Source organism: Zonotrichia leucophrys, chromosome 7, assembly GCF_028769735.1.
Source record: "Zonotrichia leucophrys gambelii isolate GWCS_2022_RI chromosome 7, RI_Zleu_2.0, whole genome shotgun sequence".
NCBI classification, from domain to species: Eukaryota; Metazoa; Chordata; class Aves; order Passeriformes; family Passerellidae; genus Zonotrichia; species Zonotrichia leucophrys.
Genome location: NC_088177.1, coordinates 24305126 through 24326133, shown reverse-complemented (window position 1 = coordinate 24326133; position 21008 = coordinate 24305126). Strand labels below are relative to the sequence as shown.

Genomic DNA, 21008 nt, shown 5'->3' with positions numbered 1-21008 from the left:
ACAGCCCTCCACACAAAACTGCTGCTCAGAGTGATGGGGTCTGGAAAATTCAGGCATTACCATCTGCTGTGGGATGGGATACATTACCTTGGAAAAGGATGGGAAAAATACTGCTGATCTGTACTCCTGGGCTACCAGAGCTTTACACTTCAGGCAGAAGCCTTGTCAGGGCTCAGAGAGTGCACCAGGGACTGAACACGTGTCACAGCCCAGCATTTGCACCACATGGTACTCCAAAGGTTCAGGTCTGCTGGCTATACTGTCCTTCAAACAAATTCCCAAGGATGATGAGACACTGCTGATGGTGACTGTCAGCTCAGTGGTCCTAACTGATTTGCAATTCCATCAGCTGAATTCTGCCTACTGGGGCTTTACCAAGCTTTAAACTGAATGTGGGAGACATTGTAGATCCCAATTAGAACGATGAACTCAGCCTGTATTATTAACATCTGTTTTCCCTGTCACAGCTGATTTTATCAGGCACTGAGCACACCCATGCTGGCATCCAATAGGCATTTTCATCCATCCCTGGTCCAGAGATTGCCTGGACGTGAAGAATAAAGAAGAGATGTGAGTGAGAAACTCAACCATCAGTCTGGGCAATGCTTCCATTTGTCCTTGTATCTATTATGATGATTTGATAGTGCCTCTAAAACAAGGGTTTCAAAGCACTTCAAGTATTCCAGCACATGGTAATTCTCCTGGGAGGAAAATATTGCTGCTGAAAAGTAATCTGAGAAGCAAGAAGACTGCCATGACAACCCACATGGCAGAGCAGGATCTGCAAGATAATTGCTTTCACCTGAAGGTGTAACAGAACTGAATGTAACCGAGAGCAGAGAACAGACCCTCTCCATACCTAGAGCTGACCCTGCTCAGCCCAGCTGGGGTGTCAGCCGTGGGGAGGCAGCCTGGGAGCTCCCCAGTGCCTCAGTGCAGCACCTCTGGGGAGGAGAGAGCTGTCAGAGCTCCTGTCAGAGCTGCCTGCCTCACCCAGAGCGTGCGGCATAAATAGCCTGGCCCTCACTGCTGGGGGCACGGGGAATGTGGGGCAGGACATCTCCCTCTGCATCCTCACCCACTTGGAGCCAGAAGCGCTGTCAGACCTTGTTTGCTCTCTGCTTTGCACTGCCTGTGTCAGCAGAGAGGGAACAACTGCAAATTGAGGTTAGCTTGTGCTGTAGAAGAGCAGAAGTGAAAAATGAGAATTGCAGGTTGTTGGCTTTTCTGCTTGTAAATTGAATGAAAGTGGCCACCTTTCTTTCAGGATGAAAAGCTGATTTTCTTTGAATTGATATCTGGAAATGGGAACATTTTGTATTTTATTTGAGGTCAAACTTACTCGATACATGCCTCCATACAAAAAATTCTGAAACTAGAGGTGAAAATTGAAAATAATCCTTAGAATTACATACGTACCTTATGTATAAATAGAATATAAACCCCTGAGAGATTCCTAAATGAATGCTTTTGTCAGGATTCTAAGGCTAATATGGAGGAAAAGCTGTTGATGAGAGAGCATAACATGCATTAGAAGCTTCTAGAGACAAAGTCCCAGTCCTCCTGAGAGGAGCACTTCCCAGCCTTACCAGAGAAATGAACTGGTCTGGCTTTGGGCTGTGCACCAGCCAAACTCACAGGATCCACACGTGCAGACTAAAAAAACTGCTGGTGTGGTGGGAAGGAATTACAGCCCAAATAAATTAAGTATTTAGAAGAAAGGCTTTCTTTCTCTCTTATTTTTTATCAGTGGCAAAGCCTGAATTCAGAGACTAGCACTGGAAAACCAGAAAGGTTTAAATAACATTGTGCTATTTGGAACCTGCTTTGGGGAAAAAAAGTGCAGGGAACATTAAATAAATACTTTAGGAGGCTAAAATCCATCAATGCCTAAAAGCTTTTCTGGACTGAACAGTCTTATGAGTTTCAGAAGGAACAATATAGAGCAGATGAGGTCTTCACAGAAGTTTTGTAGAAGTTTTTTTTCCAGTTATGTTCTCCAGGTATTTTCCCTGCCTTTGAACCATTTTTCCTCCTCAAGTCCTAGGAGTCTATAGAAACATTAAATTTCCTGAGGTGTTCTTATCTGTGGGAACACACACTGGCTCTCCCCAGGGATTATGCTAGAGGCACCCAGCTCTCTCTGAATATTCACTTATTAGTGCAGTGGCTCAATTAAAGATATTTCAAAAATATGTCCAGTGCCAGTTCTGTTCCTAATAAAAAATCCAGCATCTTCTTTTCAGTGGAACTAGATCAATTTACCCCAAATCAGCATCTGCCCCAGTTTTCAGAACATCAGAAATAGAAATGAGTTCATGTCAGAAGTCACAGAAAAATGGCTCTGCTTAATATAGTAAGAGTTTGTTATAGTTTCTGGCCTTTTTGAAGCACTTCTGCATTTTCCATCTCCCAGTTTCCCAGTGTTTAGGCATGGCTCTACTGGGAAGCTCTCTAGAATAAGATGTGGCATGGAAGTGATTTGCTGTGACTTCTTACACTAGCAAAGCACCCAGCGCAGATGCAACTACACCAGTAAAACCTGGGCCAGGGCCAGGTGGGTTATTTGTTTCCAAGATGTGATACAAGTTTCATTGGCAGAGTAACTCTTGTTAATATCAGCAGTCCCATCACTGAAATGATGCTTGAGTCTGTCTATACCAGCAAAGTCTTTCCAGGGACTGGTCCTCCCTCACCTGAGCCTTCGCTCCTTGTGCATATTTAAGGTTACATTCTACTTCCAGTTACTTCTGGAAAACCATGCTGTCTCTGGCCTGGAGCTCCCCATTTGGCCTTTCAAGTGGGTCATCCTCTAAGAGAAAGCCAGGACATTGCTTCAGTCGAGGAGGCGGTGAGGAATCCCAGCTAACAAGGCTCATCAGGCACCTTGGCTGACTCACTTGAGCACCCATAGAGAAACATCTCTCTGGAAGAACTGTTGGCTTGAAAGGGAATTATGTTGTTAATCTTGACTGATTAAGCAAGAAGTCTTGCAATTGTTATTTTTTACTGTGCCCTCAGCACTAGTAAGACAGTGACTAAGAGGCAGCACTGCACAGAGAGATAGCAAAAAATAAATCTTCTGGAGATAGATGTGGTTTGTGAAAGGCAAGAGAGAAACAAGGCACTATCCTGGGGAAAATGGTGCATGGAAGCACAGCTCTCAGCCCAGCCCTGGCAGGCACTGACACCTTCTTGCTCCAGTGAAGCACCATGGACTAACCGAGGCAGAAGAGTGGCTTGTGCCTTGCACTAGGGGCAGCAAGGAAACACCTGCAGGCTGCTCTGCTGCCTCAAGGCACCAGGAGCCAGAGATGTCTGAAGGAATACCTGTAACCAGCCAAGGGAGCTAAAACTTCCCCAGGGCCTATGAGTCACAATGCTGAAGGCGAGTGAAGACCTTTAAGGTGTTTTGTCCAGGCTTATTTTAAATTTGCCAAGTGATGAGGAGCTTATTGCACTGAGTAACAAATTTCACAACCCAGGAGATTTCTTGCTGTTAATCTCCGATTTTCACCTTCCTTTTAAGCCATCATCCCGTAAGTCCCAGCTCCTTTTCCACCACTCCCCGCCTTATCAAGAACATTTTTCAAGCACAGCTTTATCTCTTTCCCCAGCCCCATGCAAACACAAACAGCAGGCAGAGGAGTGAGGTCAGTGCTCAAAGCACAGCACCAGGTGGTGAGGAGATGCAGAAGATATTCCATGTCAGAGAGGGTGGACCCAGGGCAGAAGGTACCTCATTAGATGCACCTTTTCATCACCAAAAGCAGAAATGGAGAGATGAGGAGAGGAAGAGAGGGAAAGTGCAGAGGACTGAGCGAGGGGAATCCTGTGTGTTCATTACCCTAATAAACTGCCTCCCCAGAGAGAGAAGATGCAGAAAAACCCTAAACCCAGCTTGGATTACCTGGCTAAGTCTTTTGGGCTAGAGTCCACTTCACACCTTCCAAGCCAGAGCTTCCCCTGGTCCTCCTCTCATTTTCCATCCACATGGCACCTCGCCCCTATTCCCTTCAGACCTGCAGTTCCTCTATTGCCTTAACCTCCTTCATCTGCCTGCCCAGAAGTGCCCAGCTGCTTCCGATCCTTAAACCAGTTCAACAGATTAAATATCAGCTGGGTAAGAAATTTTATTTTAACTTACAAGCTGACACAGTTATTGCCTTTTGGGGACAATATAAGCAACTATGAGAATTGTAAGGGACAGTAAAAAGCATTCTTATTGGTAGGATCCAGGGGTAGAATAAATTTATGGGAATGATTAGGTATGAATCTATTCTGTTTGCTTCTATGAAGTCACAGAACTTTGTAAAGTCTTCTGTTACAGAACTTTCCCCTTTGATTAAGTTCCTTTTGTAAGAAAATAACCCCACTGGCTTCAGCTATGCTCCTTGTCAGCACTTCCAAGAGCACAGGTCTCCCAGAGCTCCCAAATAGAAGATGCTCTTGTTCATCTACACTGGGTGGAAGAATGAGCTTGATATCCATCACACACACACCCCTGTCCATATTGATACATTTGTACCACAGTCTGTGGGGAGATTTATTGCCCATAATGGTTAGTGAATTGAAAAAAAAAAAAAGCTTTTAAAGCCTTTCTGTGAGAAAAGGTGGGGCTGAAATTTTGAAGATGGTAAAGTGACTGTCCTCATTTGGTCTAATGATTCATTGTGCAAGAGATCTCACTCAGTGTGCTGGATTTCAGAAAAGCACAGTAAACACAAGGAAATCAAAAGTAGTCCAAATATGCAAAAAAGATAGACCCAATCAAGTCACACTCATGTCAAATTCCATTATTCAATTAGAGCTAAATAAAATGCCCTATCAATGTAAGCCTCTTTAAGCTGACATATTTGAATTATTAGAAAATGGGTCTTTTAGATTTATAGAGAAGAACACAGAAATATTAATTTTTTATATAAATTGGAAAATGCAAAAATATGCTTAAAAGGAGAATATTTTTCACATCTAGCTTTCATCCTGCAGGACATGCATTTAAAACTTAGTCAGAACTGACATTTATAAATAATCATCCCTTTCTTTACTTACGGAGATTAATTTAAGAGAATTCAGGCACTCTGTATTTGCATTTGAGATGTGCTCATGAGAGACCAGCCTTTCCCAGCCAGGAGAATATTACAGAGCTGGAGATCATTACCGACCTGCTCTGCTTGCAGTGCTCCCTGTCACCCTGGCTACCCAGCCTGTTCCCTTCAGGCAGGAGACAACTCACATTCCAGGAGATTTAAGTAAGATTAAATCCTCTCAAAAACCCTGCCATGTCAGCACTCCTAGTAAAACTGTCTTTACATTCTTCTTTCAAACAACCCTTGAAGCAAAACATAGGTTAATGGATTTATTCAGGGGACCTCTTGATCATTTAAAAGCAGCTTTCATGCTCACCCCTCCCCTAGGCACTGCACTCCTGCAATGAGGATTCACTGCACTGTGTTCCTCTACCTGAGCTCTGTGCAGGGTCTGAGTTCTCAAACTGCAGAGTCCCCAGATACCCACAGGGGCAGGAGCTGCAGGGAGAACTGAGGTCCCTCAGCCCGTGGTCAGCTCTCTGGGGTGTTTGCTAACCCCAGGCTGCCTCTGGAGTGCTGCAGCTGTCACCTTCCCTTCCCCAGGAAAACACCACAGCTTGCTGTGCATGTGTGGTCTCCATTTCTCCCCTCTCTGCTAGGGTGCCACAGCGTTTCCAGTGTAAAAGCATTTCTGAGACCCCTTAATTTCTGTGAGCAGTGGTGTGACTGATCAAAGAGCTGCTGGGAGAGGGTCAGGGGTCCCTGTCTGGTGCCTTGTGCCTGCAGCACAAAAAGCAAATCAGCTGCAGAGCTACAAAGCAGCAGACACACTCCTGTTTGCTGTGGAGCCTCTGGGGACAGCAGTCACTGCTGATTAGCTGAACTGGATAAATTTATTTAATTTCTCAGTTGTTTTTTCTTGGTTTGTTTCAAAAGTCTAGGTTGAAGACTCTGGGCCTGACATTTCCTTCCTCTCCACATGGGTGGCAGATTTGCAGCTTGGCAGGCAACCTAGGAGACTCATGCAGACGTTTTAAATGGTGACATCTATACACGCAAGGAAAAAACCTGACAGATGCAAAGAAATTATAAAGGAGAGAAGCACACAAGCTAAGGATGGCCATTCATTTTAGAGCCATAACACAGTACTTGCTAAGAGCTTATGTTTTTGCTTCTTATTCTGATGGGAAAGTAGACACATTTAGAACTCATGACTGCCAGCAGCTTTCCTTCCATAGGAAGGTTGGTTGCAGCACACCCTGTAGAGGGCTTGCTCTCTTCTAGTCTTTTATAGCAAAAATTATCTGTAAAAGGCAACTCCATTCCACTGACTTGAGAACAGACTTACTTCTCAAGGTATATTTTTCTGGCAACAGTATGTATAAAGGAATTACAGTACAACTATTATAAAGAAAACAATCCATGTGGGAAGTTTGTGACATGGCTATGACCTTGGAGCAGACATACAGTCTGGTTTTGGAAAATACTGGAAAACTCACAGCTCTGAAACTTTCCATAAACAGTTTATGAAAGAAAAAGAAATAAACAAACCTGAATGAATGAAAATCGGGTTATCAGATTATTTTCAAAACAGATATATTTCAGGCTGTTAAAGAAAAGCAACTAGGAAACACAGATGTGCAAAATTAAATACTTACTATCCTACATACACTGCAGTACATGGAAAATCAAGATCTGCTAGCATCTGCAAGAATTATCTTCAAACTCTAAGGAACGAATGAAAATTGCAAGACGTTGCAGATATTTAGGACACCTCAGGAGCCTGTGAAAAAATGCTCTGTATTGAACTGTCAGCCTGCACAAATATGTTATGCCAAGCATTCACATTAAACACTTCTTACATACCAGTCTGTACACAGTTTTCAAATTTGTGCTTAATGGAAGTACACAAATGAAACAAAACATCCTGATCATATGAAGTTTCCATTTTTGGTGATAATCTGCACTCAAAAGCCAGAAGGCAGTTTAAATAAGATCAGATGGAGGATAGGTAGATTAATATACGTGCATGCATGTGGACATTCCCACATTCCAACATATATGCATGATGGAAATCAAAACTGAAAACAGGAGACATTTAATGGATGCTTATATCATCAGATGCCTGTATTACATTAACAATCTGCTCTTCTCTTAAAAGAAATAAAAGCAGGTTTTTAGGTTTGGTTTTGGTTTTTTTTTTTTTTTACATTAAAGACAACATTTGGCCTTCAAATTATATATATGAAATTTGTACTGTCATCTACAGGAACCCAGTAAAACATCAATTTACGCAGTCTTAAAATTAAGACTGCCTATCATCAAGTGTATTTGACCAGCAAAAGGTTACATTACTAAGTCCTTACTGGATACCTATTACAGACAGACACAAAACACAAATATGTTGAACTGACACGTATTGCTCTTACCAAAGAACATTGGTTATTTAAGGCAATTAGAACAGTAACTAGAAGCTACATAGAAGACTAAGTAAATTTTATTAAAACACAAGGTAGTTGCTGATGCTAGCACGTCCAACAGCTTCATGGCATAAGCCTCGTTAGTTTCAACACCCAATTCATTGACACAGGAGAAAAGCCAGAAACTAAGGGAAATGCAGACCATCTGCTCAATCCAGATGCAGCAGAACACACTTTTTACCTCCAAAGCAATTTACAATCGACAAACTCAGATAAGATCACTTTAATCATCTAACTATAGATCTGAGAGGTTTTTTGCATTGAAAGTAAAACTGGACTGCATTCGAGTTGAAAGAAAACTTTGCTGGTTTTCTCACCTTTAGCATCTCTCTCAGTATAAACCAGTTCTAAATAAAAGAGATAACTAGATATGGCAAATATCATTGAAACAAATGTGGGCACACAAGCAGCCAACAACAAAATCCCGGTTCCTCTGCTCGATGTTCTAAACGTGTCTCACTGATGTAACTGGCAATGAGCTTCACTTGCAGCTTTTAAGTTCCTAGAAAGTCACAGTGTGCATACCTATAATTTCCTTGCGATACCAGACCCCTTTTAACACACGAGCTAAAGTCCCTTTGCCTGTAAAACAAACTAAACAGGAAAACATCTTACCTTGAAATTATGAACCTTCTCGTATTTTGGAACGTGTTCATTTTCCTTCAGAGTTGCTCTTCGGACGAGCGACGTCAACTGCGAATAAGCAAAGAGTTTAAGAGGTTGCCAGATTGTCACGGACGCCTTGCGAGCGCCCAGTTTCATGCCCAGGGCTGCGAGCAGCAGATCGCGCTGCTGCCGGCCCTCGTGCCCGGCGCGGTGCCCGGCGCTGCCGCGGGCTCGGTGCGCTGCCCAGGGCTCCCTGGCCGGCATGCTGCCCGGAGGCGGCTCGGTCACTCTCGGTATGCCGGGGCGGCGCGGACCATGCCGCAGCCTAGGCTGCTGGGGCGGGCGGCGCGGCCATGCGGGGCTGGGGCTCGGCGGGGCGCGGGGCCGGGCGCTGCGGGCGGGCGGCCTGCGGGCCGGGGGCGGGCGGCAGCCGGCGGCGGGGACGCGCAGCCCGCGCCCGCTGCCTCCATCGGCGGCGGCCGGCTCGGGGGGCGCGGGGACGCGCACGCCTCGCGCCCTGCGCCCGCCCGCTGCCCGGCGCGGCCCCGCGCGGAGCGGAGCGGCCCCGCCCCGGGGCGGCCGCAGCCAATGGAGCCCCGGCCCGGCGGGCGGAGCGGCCCCGCCCGGCTCCTCCCGGCACGGCCCGGGGCCCCGGGAGCGGCACCCGAGGTGTGAGCCGCGCACCGCTAGCGAATGGCACCCGTGCGCTGCTGGGGTGCCGCGGGAGGCAGGGCAGCTCGCAACAGCCCCGGGGACGCGGCGGGAAGCGGCTCTCCCCGACCCTCCCGTCTGACGTGGCCTGTGCACCAGGGGTACAGCCCGGAGCGGGTAATGCTGATGGACACCACTCTTCCCTTAAAATTAGGTTTTTCAGTACTTTTCATGTGAAAACATGCTCACCAATCTCATATCTTGTAGGGATGTGAACACAAATGTCACCCCAAGTTCACTGCAGTGCTCCATCCAGCAAAGACCTGAACCCCGCACTGCTGGTGTCGCCTCTCTTTAGAAATTTACAGATCCTAACAGAAGGTGAATGGCCACAGTCTCCCACTGCACTGAAACCTGAACTTCGGACGGATGCAACTGACGATAAAACATCCACAGGGCAGTCTGTTTCTAGCCAGCCCTCACACAAACTATTCCACACAACCATTGAAGCCTTGACCTCAGCTGCCACGGAGCCAGAGCCAAGGGGCTCCCGAAGGAGCGGGCAGATGCCATTCCCACCGGAGCTGCCCACCGGGGCAGCCGGGCTCCCTGCAGCTGAGCGCTGCCCGCCGGGAGGGCTCACCGCCATGGCCACTCTGCCCCTGGCGCTCTCCAAGCGTTTGTGAACAGTCTCTGCCAGAGACAGCAAGAACGGACCCTTGATCTGAGCACAGCCAAGCTTTGCAGCGTGGGGCTGGAGGAGATGCAGGGCGCCAGGGACCTTTCCCTCCCTGCCTGTGCAGAGAGCGGCGCGCAGCCCTCCCTCCCTCCCCCTGCACAGCCTGCCGCACTGCTACCGCTCTCCCTGCTGCAGCCGAGGTATTTTTATCTCTCCTGAGTCAGAAACCGACGACAAGCACAGTTTGTCACAAGCTTCTGGGTGGAATTGGTATGTGCTTTGCAGCTGGATCACAGTGTTCCAGTTTAGCTCAGCCCTGCCAATACAGCTGAGATTAGTGCTCACTGGGAGCCCCTCTTCTGTTCCCTTGTATGGCCACCCATAACCTCCCTGACAGGTTTTAAAAGTCTGCTGGGTTTCAGCAGAGGGTCATGGTGCAGAGATTAAGGATCAAGGCTGGTGCTGCACTAAACACTAATCTTCAAGACAGCTAAGAATTGAAACACTGATCTCCTGATCATACAGGAGAATGCTGTCAGGTGCTACTGGCTCATAGAGGGGTCTGACTCAGTTCCTGGTTTCAATGCAGGAGGCTGCTTTCCATCCTATCTAGAAATACTTTTCCAATGACTACTTCAATCTTGTCTTGCTTTTAATCACTCCTTTTTAATGCAGGCGAACGCTCCTCTGGCATTTTTCTGTCCATCTTTGCAAGTACATTAACACTCCATGGCAACAGAAGATCAAGAAAACTGAGATGACGAATAAGAGATGATAAAAACCTGACACTTCATCTACACAAAGTGTGAAAATAGCATGGACTCAGGGGAGCAGCCTCCTTTCCTTTCCCTTCCGCTAAAGTCACTTCATGGTTTAATTCCCAAGAACTACATCAGATGTAAGTCCTCATGGAATAAGGTGGACCTACACCTGCCCCAGAGGAGTCATCCTCTCCAAACAACTTTGAGTGACAACAGGCTCAGGAAGTAAGTCATGATTTGTAAAAACATTTCATTACGCTCTTCTCTGCAACCCAAAATTTCTCTTATTTTTAAGGGGAAAAAATGCCTCACCAAAGCTTCATATCGGAAATAAATTCTTTTAAAATGGAATTTGTTGAAAATAAATAATGCAGTGATTTTCAACAATAAATTTACTATCAGAATCAACTCATTATTTTGTGTAATTCCACTTAAGAAGCACGGTAAAGCAGGCTGAATTTCCCTTTCAATCACTGTAGTGCACATATCTGGTTTTTGGCATACTTACTCCTTAATCGTCAGCTTCCCTTTTCCTAATTCTGAAGAACTGAGTTATTTCCAATGGCTCTTTAGAGTCACGCTAGTAGAAACAGATCTCTGGATCCTGGAAAATTAAATCTAAGAATGCCAATAAAAAGGTAAGCAAAACTACCCAACAGGGAAAGGTCCTATCTCGTGGTTGTAATTATGAAAATGTGTTATAATCTGGAAAGTAGTTATACGATTATGAATTTTAATTTTAACACTGCTTTGTGTTACGGTACTCTAACAGAGACTGCTTATTGGTTTGACATAAATCAGCTTCCCATTGTTCAATGCACAGCATTTTCTGCTGTTTACAAATAAAGGAGTCCTGGCCTCACCACCTACCCTCTCAGCCATTTGCCTGGGCTATTTGCTCTACAGTAGTGTACACCAGAAACAGAGATTGAAACAAAGTTGAAGCCATTAAGCCAGCAACAGAAAAATTAAAATGTATACAACTGCTTGTAGATGACACAATTTTATAACGGGTGTGCTCATTCTTCTGCCATTGCCTAACTTTGGGTGTTTGGCTTTGCAAAGCAGTGCTTCCCTTTACACACACCAAATCCCTCATTTTGAAAATCAAACTGAAGAATGAAATTTCTGTTGTGCACACCTTCCTGACAACAGTTTGGGTCATCAGGCAGGGCCAGATCTTTAACTTTTTAGTGTTATGTGAGATAACAAAGTAAGAGAGAGCGAGCCACTGTCCTCAGGCAGCCCTAATCACTGCAGAGATGAGTCACCCTGAGAGCAAACCAGTGAAGGCAGGGACCTCACTTAACTTAAGTGCTTAACTCAAATCCTCCAGGAAGCTATCAAGCTGTCCACTCCCAAGGCACTCTCCTGTTCCAGGCTCTCTGTGTTGTCTCTAGTGCCTGTAACCTGCAGGTCCTGCTCCTCTTACACCTTGGGCTGGCTTTTGATTCAGTGCCTGCTCTCCACCAGTGGCTCCTGCACTCCCACCTGCCAGCAAAGTCTCCATCTCCAGAGCCTTTCATTTTCCAACAAATTATCTTTGTAACTTGCTCTGCCTGAAGATACTGTCTGCTACATACTGGATGAAAAAGACGTAAAAATCTGAAGAGGAAAGTAATTTCCTTTCCACTTTCCTACCTCTTAATTTTTTGGGTTTTTTTTAGCAATTGTGAGTGACACACATTTGCAATCACAATTGCAAGTGCAGGGAGGAATATGCTGTGCAGACTGCATGAGGAAGGAAACTGCAAGGCTGTCATTCTTAAATTTAATTTCAGGACGTGATTTCACAGGACTGAGGTGAACTGAAAAGAGAATGACTGGAAGCAACAGCTGAGCAACTTCTCAGCAGGGCATGCAACCAGAGCAGCCTCAGTCCTGTACATTTTAGTGATTTAAGCACTAAAAAGTCAAACCCAGCAACACAACAGGCTTTAAACCATGGCATCTGTTTAGAGGTTCTACAAGTTAAGTATGGACTGAAGGGTGGGAAAAAAAAAAAAGAAATAAAAGACTGTAATGTGCTATTTCAAATGTTCCCATTTGTTGTAAAACCTCAGCTGTAGGAGTGGTTCAGTCTAGGTCCTACTGGGACTGCACTTTCCTTACTTTCCCCTGGAGCAGTCCTTCAGGGTGTAGGAGAAACAGCTGTTCTCGGGAGCACTACCTGCTCTCAGTGTTAGCTGGATAATGTATGCGTATTTTCTGCTACTAATCTCCCAATCAGTAAGTCTGATTATAAAGCCTTCACAGAATTGATTTAAAAGTCATCTGCGACTTGCAGTAAATTCCAATTAGTCACTCTCTGAAAGACACATTATGTAAGTTTAATCCAGTCACACAGTTCAGTCAACATTGTACAAATTATCTTTCTAAAAAGGGAAATCAATGCATTCCCATTTGTGGAGTAAGAAAGTGAAATTACTTCAGGAACAAAAACAAACCCAAAACCAAACCCCAAGCAAAACAAAAAAATTCAAGTAAGGTTAAGATCACAGGTCCTAGAATTACCAGATTAGAGTTGATCAGTTGATCCTGAAGCTCACCTGCATTTCCAATACAATGGAATGTTTCGTTTTCTGAGCACCTGGCTCCACTATCAAATACATAATCATGTTTTCTTCAGAATGCATAGTACGCTGTAGGCTTTTCATTCTCAAATGGTATTTTCATGTTGTTATGACTAAATATGCCTTTATTCTTTCAGAATGTATATAAAATATGATCCCTTCCCTGCATTTTAATAATAATCAGCAGTTATTTTGCAAGCAATTTTTAAAAACATCAAAGATGATGCCCTATTGTACATGTATCAAGAAACAAGACACTTGGTTTAGTATGCAGTGAGCCACTGTACATTTTGCAGTATTCTGTTTCACTGTACAGCTAACTGAGCCAAACGCATATGCTCAGAAAAATCCCTGCTTGTATGAACACTTTATGAGCATATTTTATGGCCTCAGTACATGATTTTCAAAAGCTAATCAGTCAGATTGTGAAACTGAGCCCAATTTCCTCAGTGCTGCTCTTGGTAGAAGTTTGTTCCAAGCTAAATATAACTTTCCCAGTCATGTCTTTCATGGGATTGTTCTGAAGGGAAAAGAGTAGCCCAAAATTTTACTTTTTAAATAAAAGTGGTGATAATCTGCTTTCAGTGAATTTTCTTCACTTGTAGAATGCTAATGCCAGGCACAGCCTCTGCTCACATGGTGTGAGCAGAGGTAGGAATGCTATTAAAAGAAAGGTTCAGCCTGAAAGATGACATCTCAGAAGGTGGGTGGGAAGGACCATCACACAGCCTCAGCCACCAGGGACTTCTCTTGCTGCCATTCCAGCACAGCCACGCTCACCTGGCACACGGACACCTTCAGGCTCCCACAGTGCTCAGGCAGAAAGGAATCCTCAGGCAACAGTGAGCCCTGCTTTCAGTCACCCACAGGGGAGCTGGGTTTAAGTAGTGGTTAAATGATGAAATCTTACTCCTGAGAAAAGTTCTGGCTTTTATAATAAAATTTTCCAAATGGACTGACTTCTAATTAAATCAGACCCTTCCCACCCCCTCCGGTGAAATACTTATGACAAAATCTAAAGAAATGGCTATTTATATTTTTGATAAAAGCATATATGATTTCCATAGCTGCTAATGAACATTTTATATCTAGAATTTTAAAAGAAGGCTTAAAAAAATGTTTAATTGAAAATTTAATTAAACAAATTCAGCCAAATTGTTAGCTTGACCTAAAGTAAGGCTGTTAAATACATACATAAATAAATAAATCCCAAGTTTAAATTATGGAAAAAATGCTGCCTGACATTGCTGCTAGAAATTACTGCATCAAAAGTGAGTTCCTTCAGTGCTGTATTGTACAATACAATTAAAGTGTACTAGCATTATTTGGGAAGACTGTATGTTCCCATTGGTGTGCTTACCATACAGAGCATACTCATAAAAAACCAGGGAGATCTTCAGGGAAGCCAACAGAAAAGTGTTTCTGTAGCTTTATGCCTAAAACCCACTGGTCACTGCAGCTGATTGTGATCTGGGTTTATTTTGTTTCTGGTGGCTGACAGGTTGTACATTTGCTCCTGGCAGTTACTGATATGGGCCTTTGGAACGACAATTCCAAACTGTGCCCCAGCAAAGAGCACCCATGTGACTACTCCTCTCTTTCAGTTACTGGCAAGGCAAAAACAATGAACGGTTACTTTTCTGGGTAGTGGCACAAAAGCAAGGAACTTTTCAGTGGCAAATACAAACCATTCTTTTCCAAGGAGGAATATATTTTGGTATATAACTACGGATCTAGACACAGCAAAAATAAAATAAAATTTTCTCAGTACCTTCAGGAAGAAGTTCTGCTTTTGATCTGGCTCTGGAGGACTTTGCTAATATCACATGACTTAGCTTTCAGGAAGGTCAGCAACTGACCCACCACGTACAGGTAATTCCAGGGGTAACTCCACACTCCATCAGTACAAATCCCACTACAGGGGTGTATGTGGGCACGTGGTAGGGGTGTGATGTTGTAATCAATAATGGTGCTCACTGGGTTTTATAAGCTGTAGTTACAAGTTGCTTTATGCAGCTTAAACAGTGATACAAGTCCTCACAGAGGAGCCAGAGAGATCGGTCTTGCAGCTACAAGGCCTTCAGGAAAAGGAGCTGATGAAACAAGGAGCTCTGCCTAGGGGAGCAATGCTCACCCTGATCAGCAACACAGAGACTGTTCCTCAGCAGCTTCTCCATCTTGCTCCCATTGAGTCAGCATTTCCTGTTTCAGCTGGGAGCACTGCATGTTCTCCCCATCCCTTTGTCTGGGATATGTCTCCCTGCAGAGGGCTGTGCTGCTGTGACCGAGCCTCCACTGACATTCACTGCAGTGAAGGGTCACTCCAGAAAAAGCCTCTTGATTCATGATGTGTCAAGGCAGACTGTACTCCAAAAAGACCTTAAAAATAATTTATAAATGCCATGTGCTCTATAGGAGTGATAGCAGTTAAAATGTAATGCAAATTGGCAGCTGCATGAATGCTCCTCTTCTGGCAAATGCTCTTTATTACTGATATACTAAATTAAAGTACTGTAAGAACAAACCAGCTATTTAGACTAATTGTTTGAAACCACAAGGGACTGGTGGTTTTATTCCTCATCTGACCCATACTGTCATAAGGATCTCCTCAAATAAAAGGAAAGATAAAAATAAAAGAGAAGTTTAACCATACCCTTTGATGAGGAAATAAATATTACATTTTCTTTATAATATCCATTTAAGAATCTTACAGATAAAATAAATCTATAGTCAACCTGTTATCTTTTTGTAACTGAAAATGTATACACTTAGGGATAATGAAAATAGTGTAATCCACAAGGTCTTTCTATTAATATATTTATTAGGTATTTTTTAATTTTTTCCTTGCAGAATAGGAGTTTTGGCTACTGGTATAGCATGGGCAAATGGTATGGAATTTTTTTTTATTTCTCATCAATATTTTCTTACCTAATGTACTATACTTATTTCACATTAGTCTTGACTGGCAGTATAACGCATCTAATACTAGCCTTCTTTTGTTCTACATGGTAATTCAATTTAGAGTAATTCAATGTATGTTATAATTGAAAACTGCAGCTCATTAATTTCTAAACACTCTTTGTATTTCAGACCACACCTGCTCCTTTGGCACAGCATCTATTTTGAATCCATCCTCTTCTTCCTGAATAAGCTATGTTGCTATGGTACATGTGCTGTCACAGTTTCTTTCTTAATCATACACTCAGTCCATAATCATACTTATTTAGCTTAAATAAGAGTAAGAATCAAAAGTCTCCTAATCCTTCCTGAATTACCATCTGATTTGAACCGATGAGTCAAGGTGAAAACAATGTTTAACCTGAAGGAATACTAGAGATGTCAAATGGCTCTATGCAACGTGCTTGCCAAATGTATGATGGTGAAACCTGCTTATGGACCACCTCCCAGCAGAAAAATTAAACAATGGGGTAACCCCCAGTGCTCCCCAGCACTCCTCAGGGACCCTGATTACCAGTTTTGTAGGTCCATGTGTGTCCATGGGCATAGCTGCACCAGTGGGTCAGGGTCTGTTCATTTTATACCGTGCAATTAGGCACACTTGAAAAATCAGATGGGCTGATCATCCTTCAAATGAGTCTCATGTGGACTCCCACTCCCTTGCATAAATCTCTATTTAAATCAAGACTGCTTTGAAACCTGCAATGAATGAAACCAGAGTGGAAGTGGCAGCAGAATTAGTCTGCTTCCAAAGTCACATTATCAATTATTAACAAATTATCAGTTTATTTCCACCCATAAAGTCTTCTAATCCCTGATCACATTCTCAGAAAAGGCTCATTTCACTTTTGTTGACCAGTGTTCCAATTTTCTTCTCTCTCCTTTTATATATATTGTTCATCTTTCCTATTTATTCCCTCTAAGTTTCCTAATTAACATTTTAAAATGCTTCTGTCAGGAATATTTTTCCTATAACAGCAGTAAACATCCCATTTCCCTACAGAAAGCTATGACTATTAAAAATTCTTGAGACAGGCACTCAAGAAATCATCATCTCAAATGGTCAAATACAGCATCTTGGAAACAAATTTAAATAACCACTTGATTTGAAAATGGAATGATTTTGAATGATTCAAAATGGGGCTGGCAATGTAACCCCCATCATAAATCCTGGCTATACAGAATATTTACCTTTCAAGGGAGAAGCACTGGCATGTGGACAGATCATACAACCTCTGTTAGAAAGGAGAGACTCAAGGGGCTTTTATTCTTTCCCCCCAGCAAGCCTGTGGTTTCTTACAACATAATGTTTAGTTGATGTCTATTTTCAGTTGAAATACACTAGTCACAGGTTCCAGTCTACACCCGGGATTTCAGATGCGTGTGGTCTTTGACCAAGAGCTTTTATTTTGAGTGCAGGTCACATCAGAGCTAAAATACTAGGTTTGGGGTATATTTGCATTACTTAAACTCATTAGAAATAAACAAAATGTTAAACCAGCACAGCTACTTCTTTCTTTCTTAGCATGCTTTTCATCTTACCTTACAGGGCAATTTTTCATTTGTATTACCACCATCAACTAGCACTTTAAAAATGACACTGCTTAGAAGATTTCTACCGCTGAGGCTGTGTGAATTTTCACAATAAAAACAGCCCAAGAGAATTAACCCATCAGGTCCATAAAAAACTGTCCAGGAAGCTCTCAGCACGCTCAGCTCACTGAGCGGGGAGCCTGCCTTGAGAAGGAAGGCACACCGCAGTGTGGCAGAGGTGACAGGAAGCTCCCAGGCACCAGCTGTGATCAGTGCTAGCAAGGACTGGGATGGAGCTGGAGGGAATGAGAGCTGTCACTAAAGACACTGGGCACTTTGAAATTCTGTGAAACATAGAGGATACTTTCTGCAATTTTTGTACATTCGCATTAAACATACTGCTACTCTAATCATCATCCAATTCACAGAAACGCCTGAATGCAAATGTAATTCACTATCATATTAACTTTGGGAAATGGCTTCAAGACTTCTCTAGCAATGTAAAATCATCAGACATCTTCTACCAATAAACTATTTGACATGTGATATAAAGCACAGAGCTTTTAAAATGTTTCACCATTACATGCAAAATGGAAATTGGGAACAGTGTCTTTTCATATTTTCACAGAATTCCTCCAATGCCCTCTCAAAAAGGGAAAAAGCTGCTTTCCTCTAAGTGCTACTAATCTAATTCACAAATTGGAAAATATAAAAAATTTATTAAATCACATACACATATGACAAGGCTTAACAGAAGATATTATACTCTGTGATACTAGCTATAAGGTTCCTTAGGCAACTTATTTCTGTTTTTGAGCTCTAAGAAAATGCAATTATAATCTCCACTACACAGCAATAATCAAAGTGCATTATAATATGACCTCACTATTAGAAACACATCATCCTTTACTTATTCTGGAAATTATATGCAAGTTGAAATTGAGGAATATCAATACTAACATGAAGAAGATTAGAGCAACAACTGAGAACTGAGAACCAGAAATTTCAGAGTGGTGATTCTTAACTTACTGAAACATTAGGACTGTAGGAACACTAGATGCCAGAAGCAACACTGTTTCTAACTGCTGATGCCATGCAGAAGAAAGGTTAAATATGGAAAAGTTTAATGTTCTAAAAGTTAATGATCAAAGAAAGTCTTTGCAAAACTGTCAAGAGTTGCTGTCTTTGCTGATGACAAGTGTGACAGGTTTGAAATAATAGGAGCAAGTAGTTTGTTGAGCTTGGTAATAAAACCGCTCTCCTTACTTTGTTCAGTCGGAAAACATTCAGCTAGAGACTAAAATTAAGCGTGAGAAGCTTTAGCTGAAAATATTTTTTTTTCTTGTGAAAGATTAAAAAGAAAGTAACAAGGACCAGAACAGATTAGCTTCTGTGGCATTTACCACAGGAAAAATGTTCTTTTCTTTTACAGTCTAATACTTGTTTTAGGCATACCTAACTACTTCTCTTTCTGCTACTACCGCTAAAGCAAGCACTTCAGTCACCATGGGTTTTAGGCATCTGGTAACCACTTATGACAGGGCAATTATCAGTGGAGCAGATGTGCCTTCTATAATGGATGGGGGGACATATCAGACCATCACAGCTCCACATCCTTTCCATCTCTGTAGAGAAGCCAAAAGACATGGATTTGTACTTGGAATCATGTAATGCATGTAAAATGCTTTCCCTGCTCCCATCTAGACACACAGAGAACAAACAGTAAGGAGAGAAAGGAGTTTATCTGAATAAAGAGGGAGGTCACTGGAGAAAACCCCTGTTAGTCAGACTCCTAGCACAGGTTTGACCTGGCTACACAGAACTGCAGAAGGCATAAAATGCAAGGTATTTCAGATATTAGCTCACAACCAGAGGTGCTACCAGTTGCACTGCCCTAGCTTCTCCTTAAGCCTCTCATGTTCTACAAATGACCAGACCTGACCCTGCCCAGTTTATGAGATTGGACACAATCATGGCTCAAGGTGATTATCACCAGCTATACAGTGTCACATTATAAAGTTTAAGTGAGCTAAGAAACCTGTAAATAACAAAATTATCCTTTTATAGGGCTCTTAATTCAACAGTCCAGTCTGTTTCCTGTAGAAGTGATTAGTAATAGAAAATAATTAGGAGATGCCAGATGGGAGGAGGAGTTAAAAAAAAGACCCCAAACTCACACAGCTAAGGAATGAGAACAACAAACGAGAGAGCTGCCAGCTAGCAACCCACTGCAGTCACTACCATCCAGAAAGCCCTCTGCATAAGCAATAAATCAGAACCACAGCCTGCTTTAGAGGCTGCTCTGAGAGACCCACCTTTCCCTTCTGTGGCCACTGCATGGACTATTCGGTTGTGAGAAGGCATAAAAAGTCAAGGGTAGCTACAGGGGTTTTTTAAAATTCGGGAGAAAGAAGATTGTAATTTACTTGTATGTGTCTATGTGGCTTCCTCACTGTACCTCTAAGTGGCCTTTTGGGAAGCCTGGAGTGTAAGGCCCATAGGCAAGGTCAGCAGCAGACTCCTACAGCATGCCAGGACTGAAGTCACAACAGCTCTCCATTGCTACCCAGAGTTGAGCTGGAGCTCTGTGTTTCTATGTCCCAGCTACTGAGGTCCTCTAGGGTGGGAAAACTGTTCTCATCCTGAGGAGTGCCCAAGGAAAGCTATCCTCTTTGGCTCTTCAAGAGCAAAGGGAGAGTCCTGCCTCTCTCCCTGTGTGTCTTCTTGTACCAGCCTATCCCAGCTACAAAACGGAGACATTTCTGCCAGTACATGTAAGAGAGGCTAGGGCTATACAATACTTTTTGAAGGGCATTAAAAACGTAGCCAGATCCAAACCACCAAGTATAGAAACCCTGAAAAGAACTGAGGTGAGGGCTTCACACTGACTGACCTCACAACACCCAGAAACACAGGAAAGGAGTAACAGTTTATTCACTGCTAATGGTTTCATTTTATCAGTAACAACACAAGCATTATGCTTCAGAATTAATTGCACAGCAACTGTACTGCTTTACAGCCTTTTTAACAGCTCTGCACACTATTCATCGTACAAAGGCTCAATCAGGCACAGGGCATATGCTGAGGGTAATTACTCACCACACTTCTGCTGAAGGTCTCATGTGTGAGTCTGAAAGAGTACCTGCACTCCATTTCACATGGCAGCTGCCTGTCTCGGTATAATTTGACACCAAACTTTCTGAGGACTGTATCTTTGTGTACACATCTCACATGTCAGATCATAAAAGAGCCACACTTCGCTGAAAAGGCAGAAAGTAACTTGAAAGGTCATCTCAGCAAGCAGTGAAGAGACTTGTACCCATGAAAAAAGGCTGAAGCAGGATGCTGATCCTCAACTGTGTTTACCTTCAGACCACAGGGAACACCTCTACAGGAGTAGCATAGCAAAAGGAGGTGCAGTCTCTGCTTGAAATGCAGGCTGACCTGAGGCACAACTCACTGTCTGCAGGCTGTGGAGCCTTATTTGTTCTGACCCTTGTAATACTGGACCAGCAACATGCAACTGGGCTACCAACACAAACACAGAGCTTCTACTTCCAGTTAATCCCCCCCATTATGGGGTAAGCTCATTACATTAATGTGCTCTAGAGGTGCAGACACACAGAGGTAGGCAGGCAAGTCCTGCAGGCTCACTGGAATCAGCCAGGAGGCCATTTGCAACCTGCAGGAATTAACTGAGCATGGCTGGGCATGAACCAGGGCTGGTACCAACAGAC

At 43.3% G+C, this 21008-nt stretch overlaps 1 protein-coding gene across 5 annotated transcripts in view; it reads right to left on the bottom strand.

Moving 5' to 3' along the window:
• Positions 1-21008, bottom strand: part of CHN1 (chimerin 1) — a 91757-nt gene that overhangs the window by 19907 nt on the left and 50842 nt on the right. For all 5 annotated transcript variants that reach the window (XM_064719000.1, XM_064719001.1, XM_064719002.1 and 2 more), the window contains one exon: positions 8126-8203. In XM_064719000.1, the coding sequence (XP_064575070.1) occupies positions 8126-8203 (78 nt within the window). The remainder of the gene's footprint in view (positions 1-8125; positions 8204-21008) is intronic.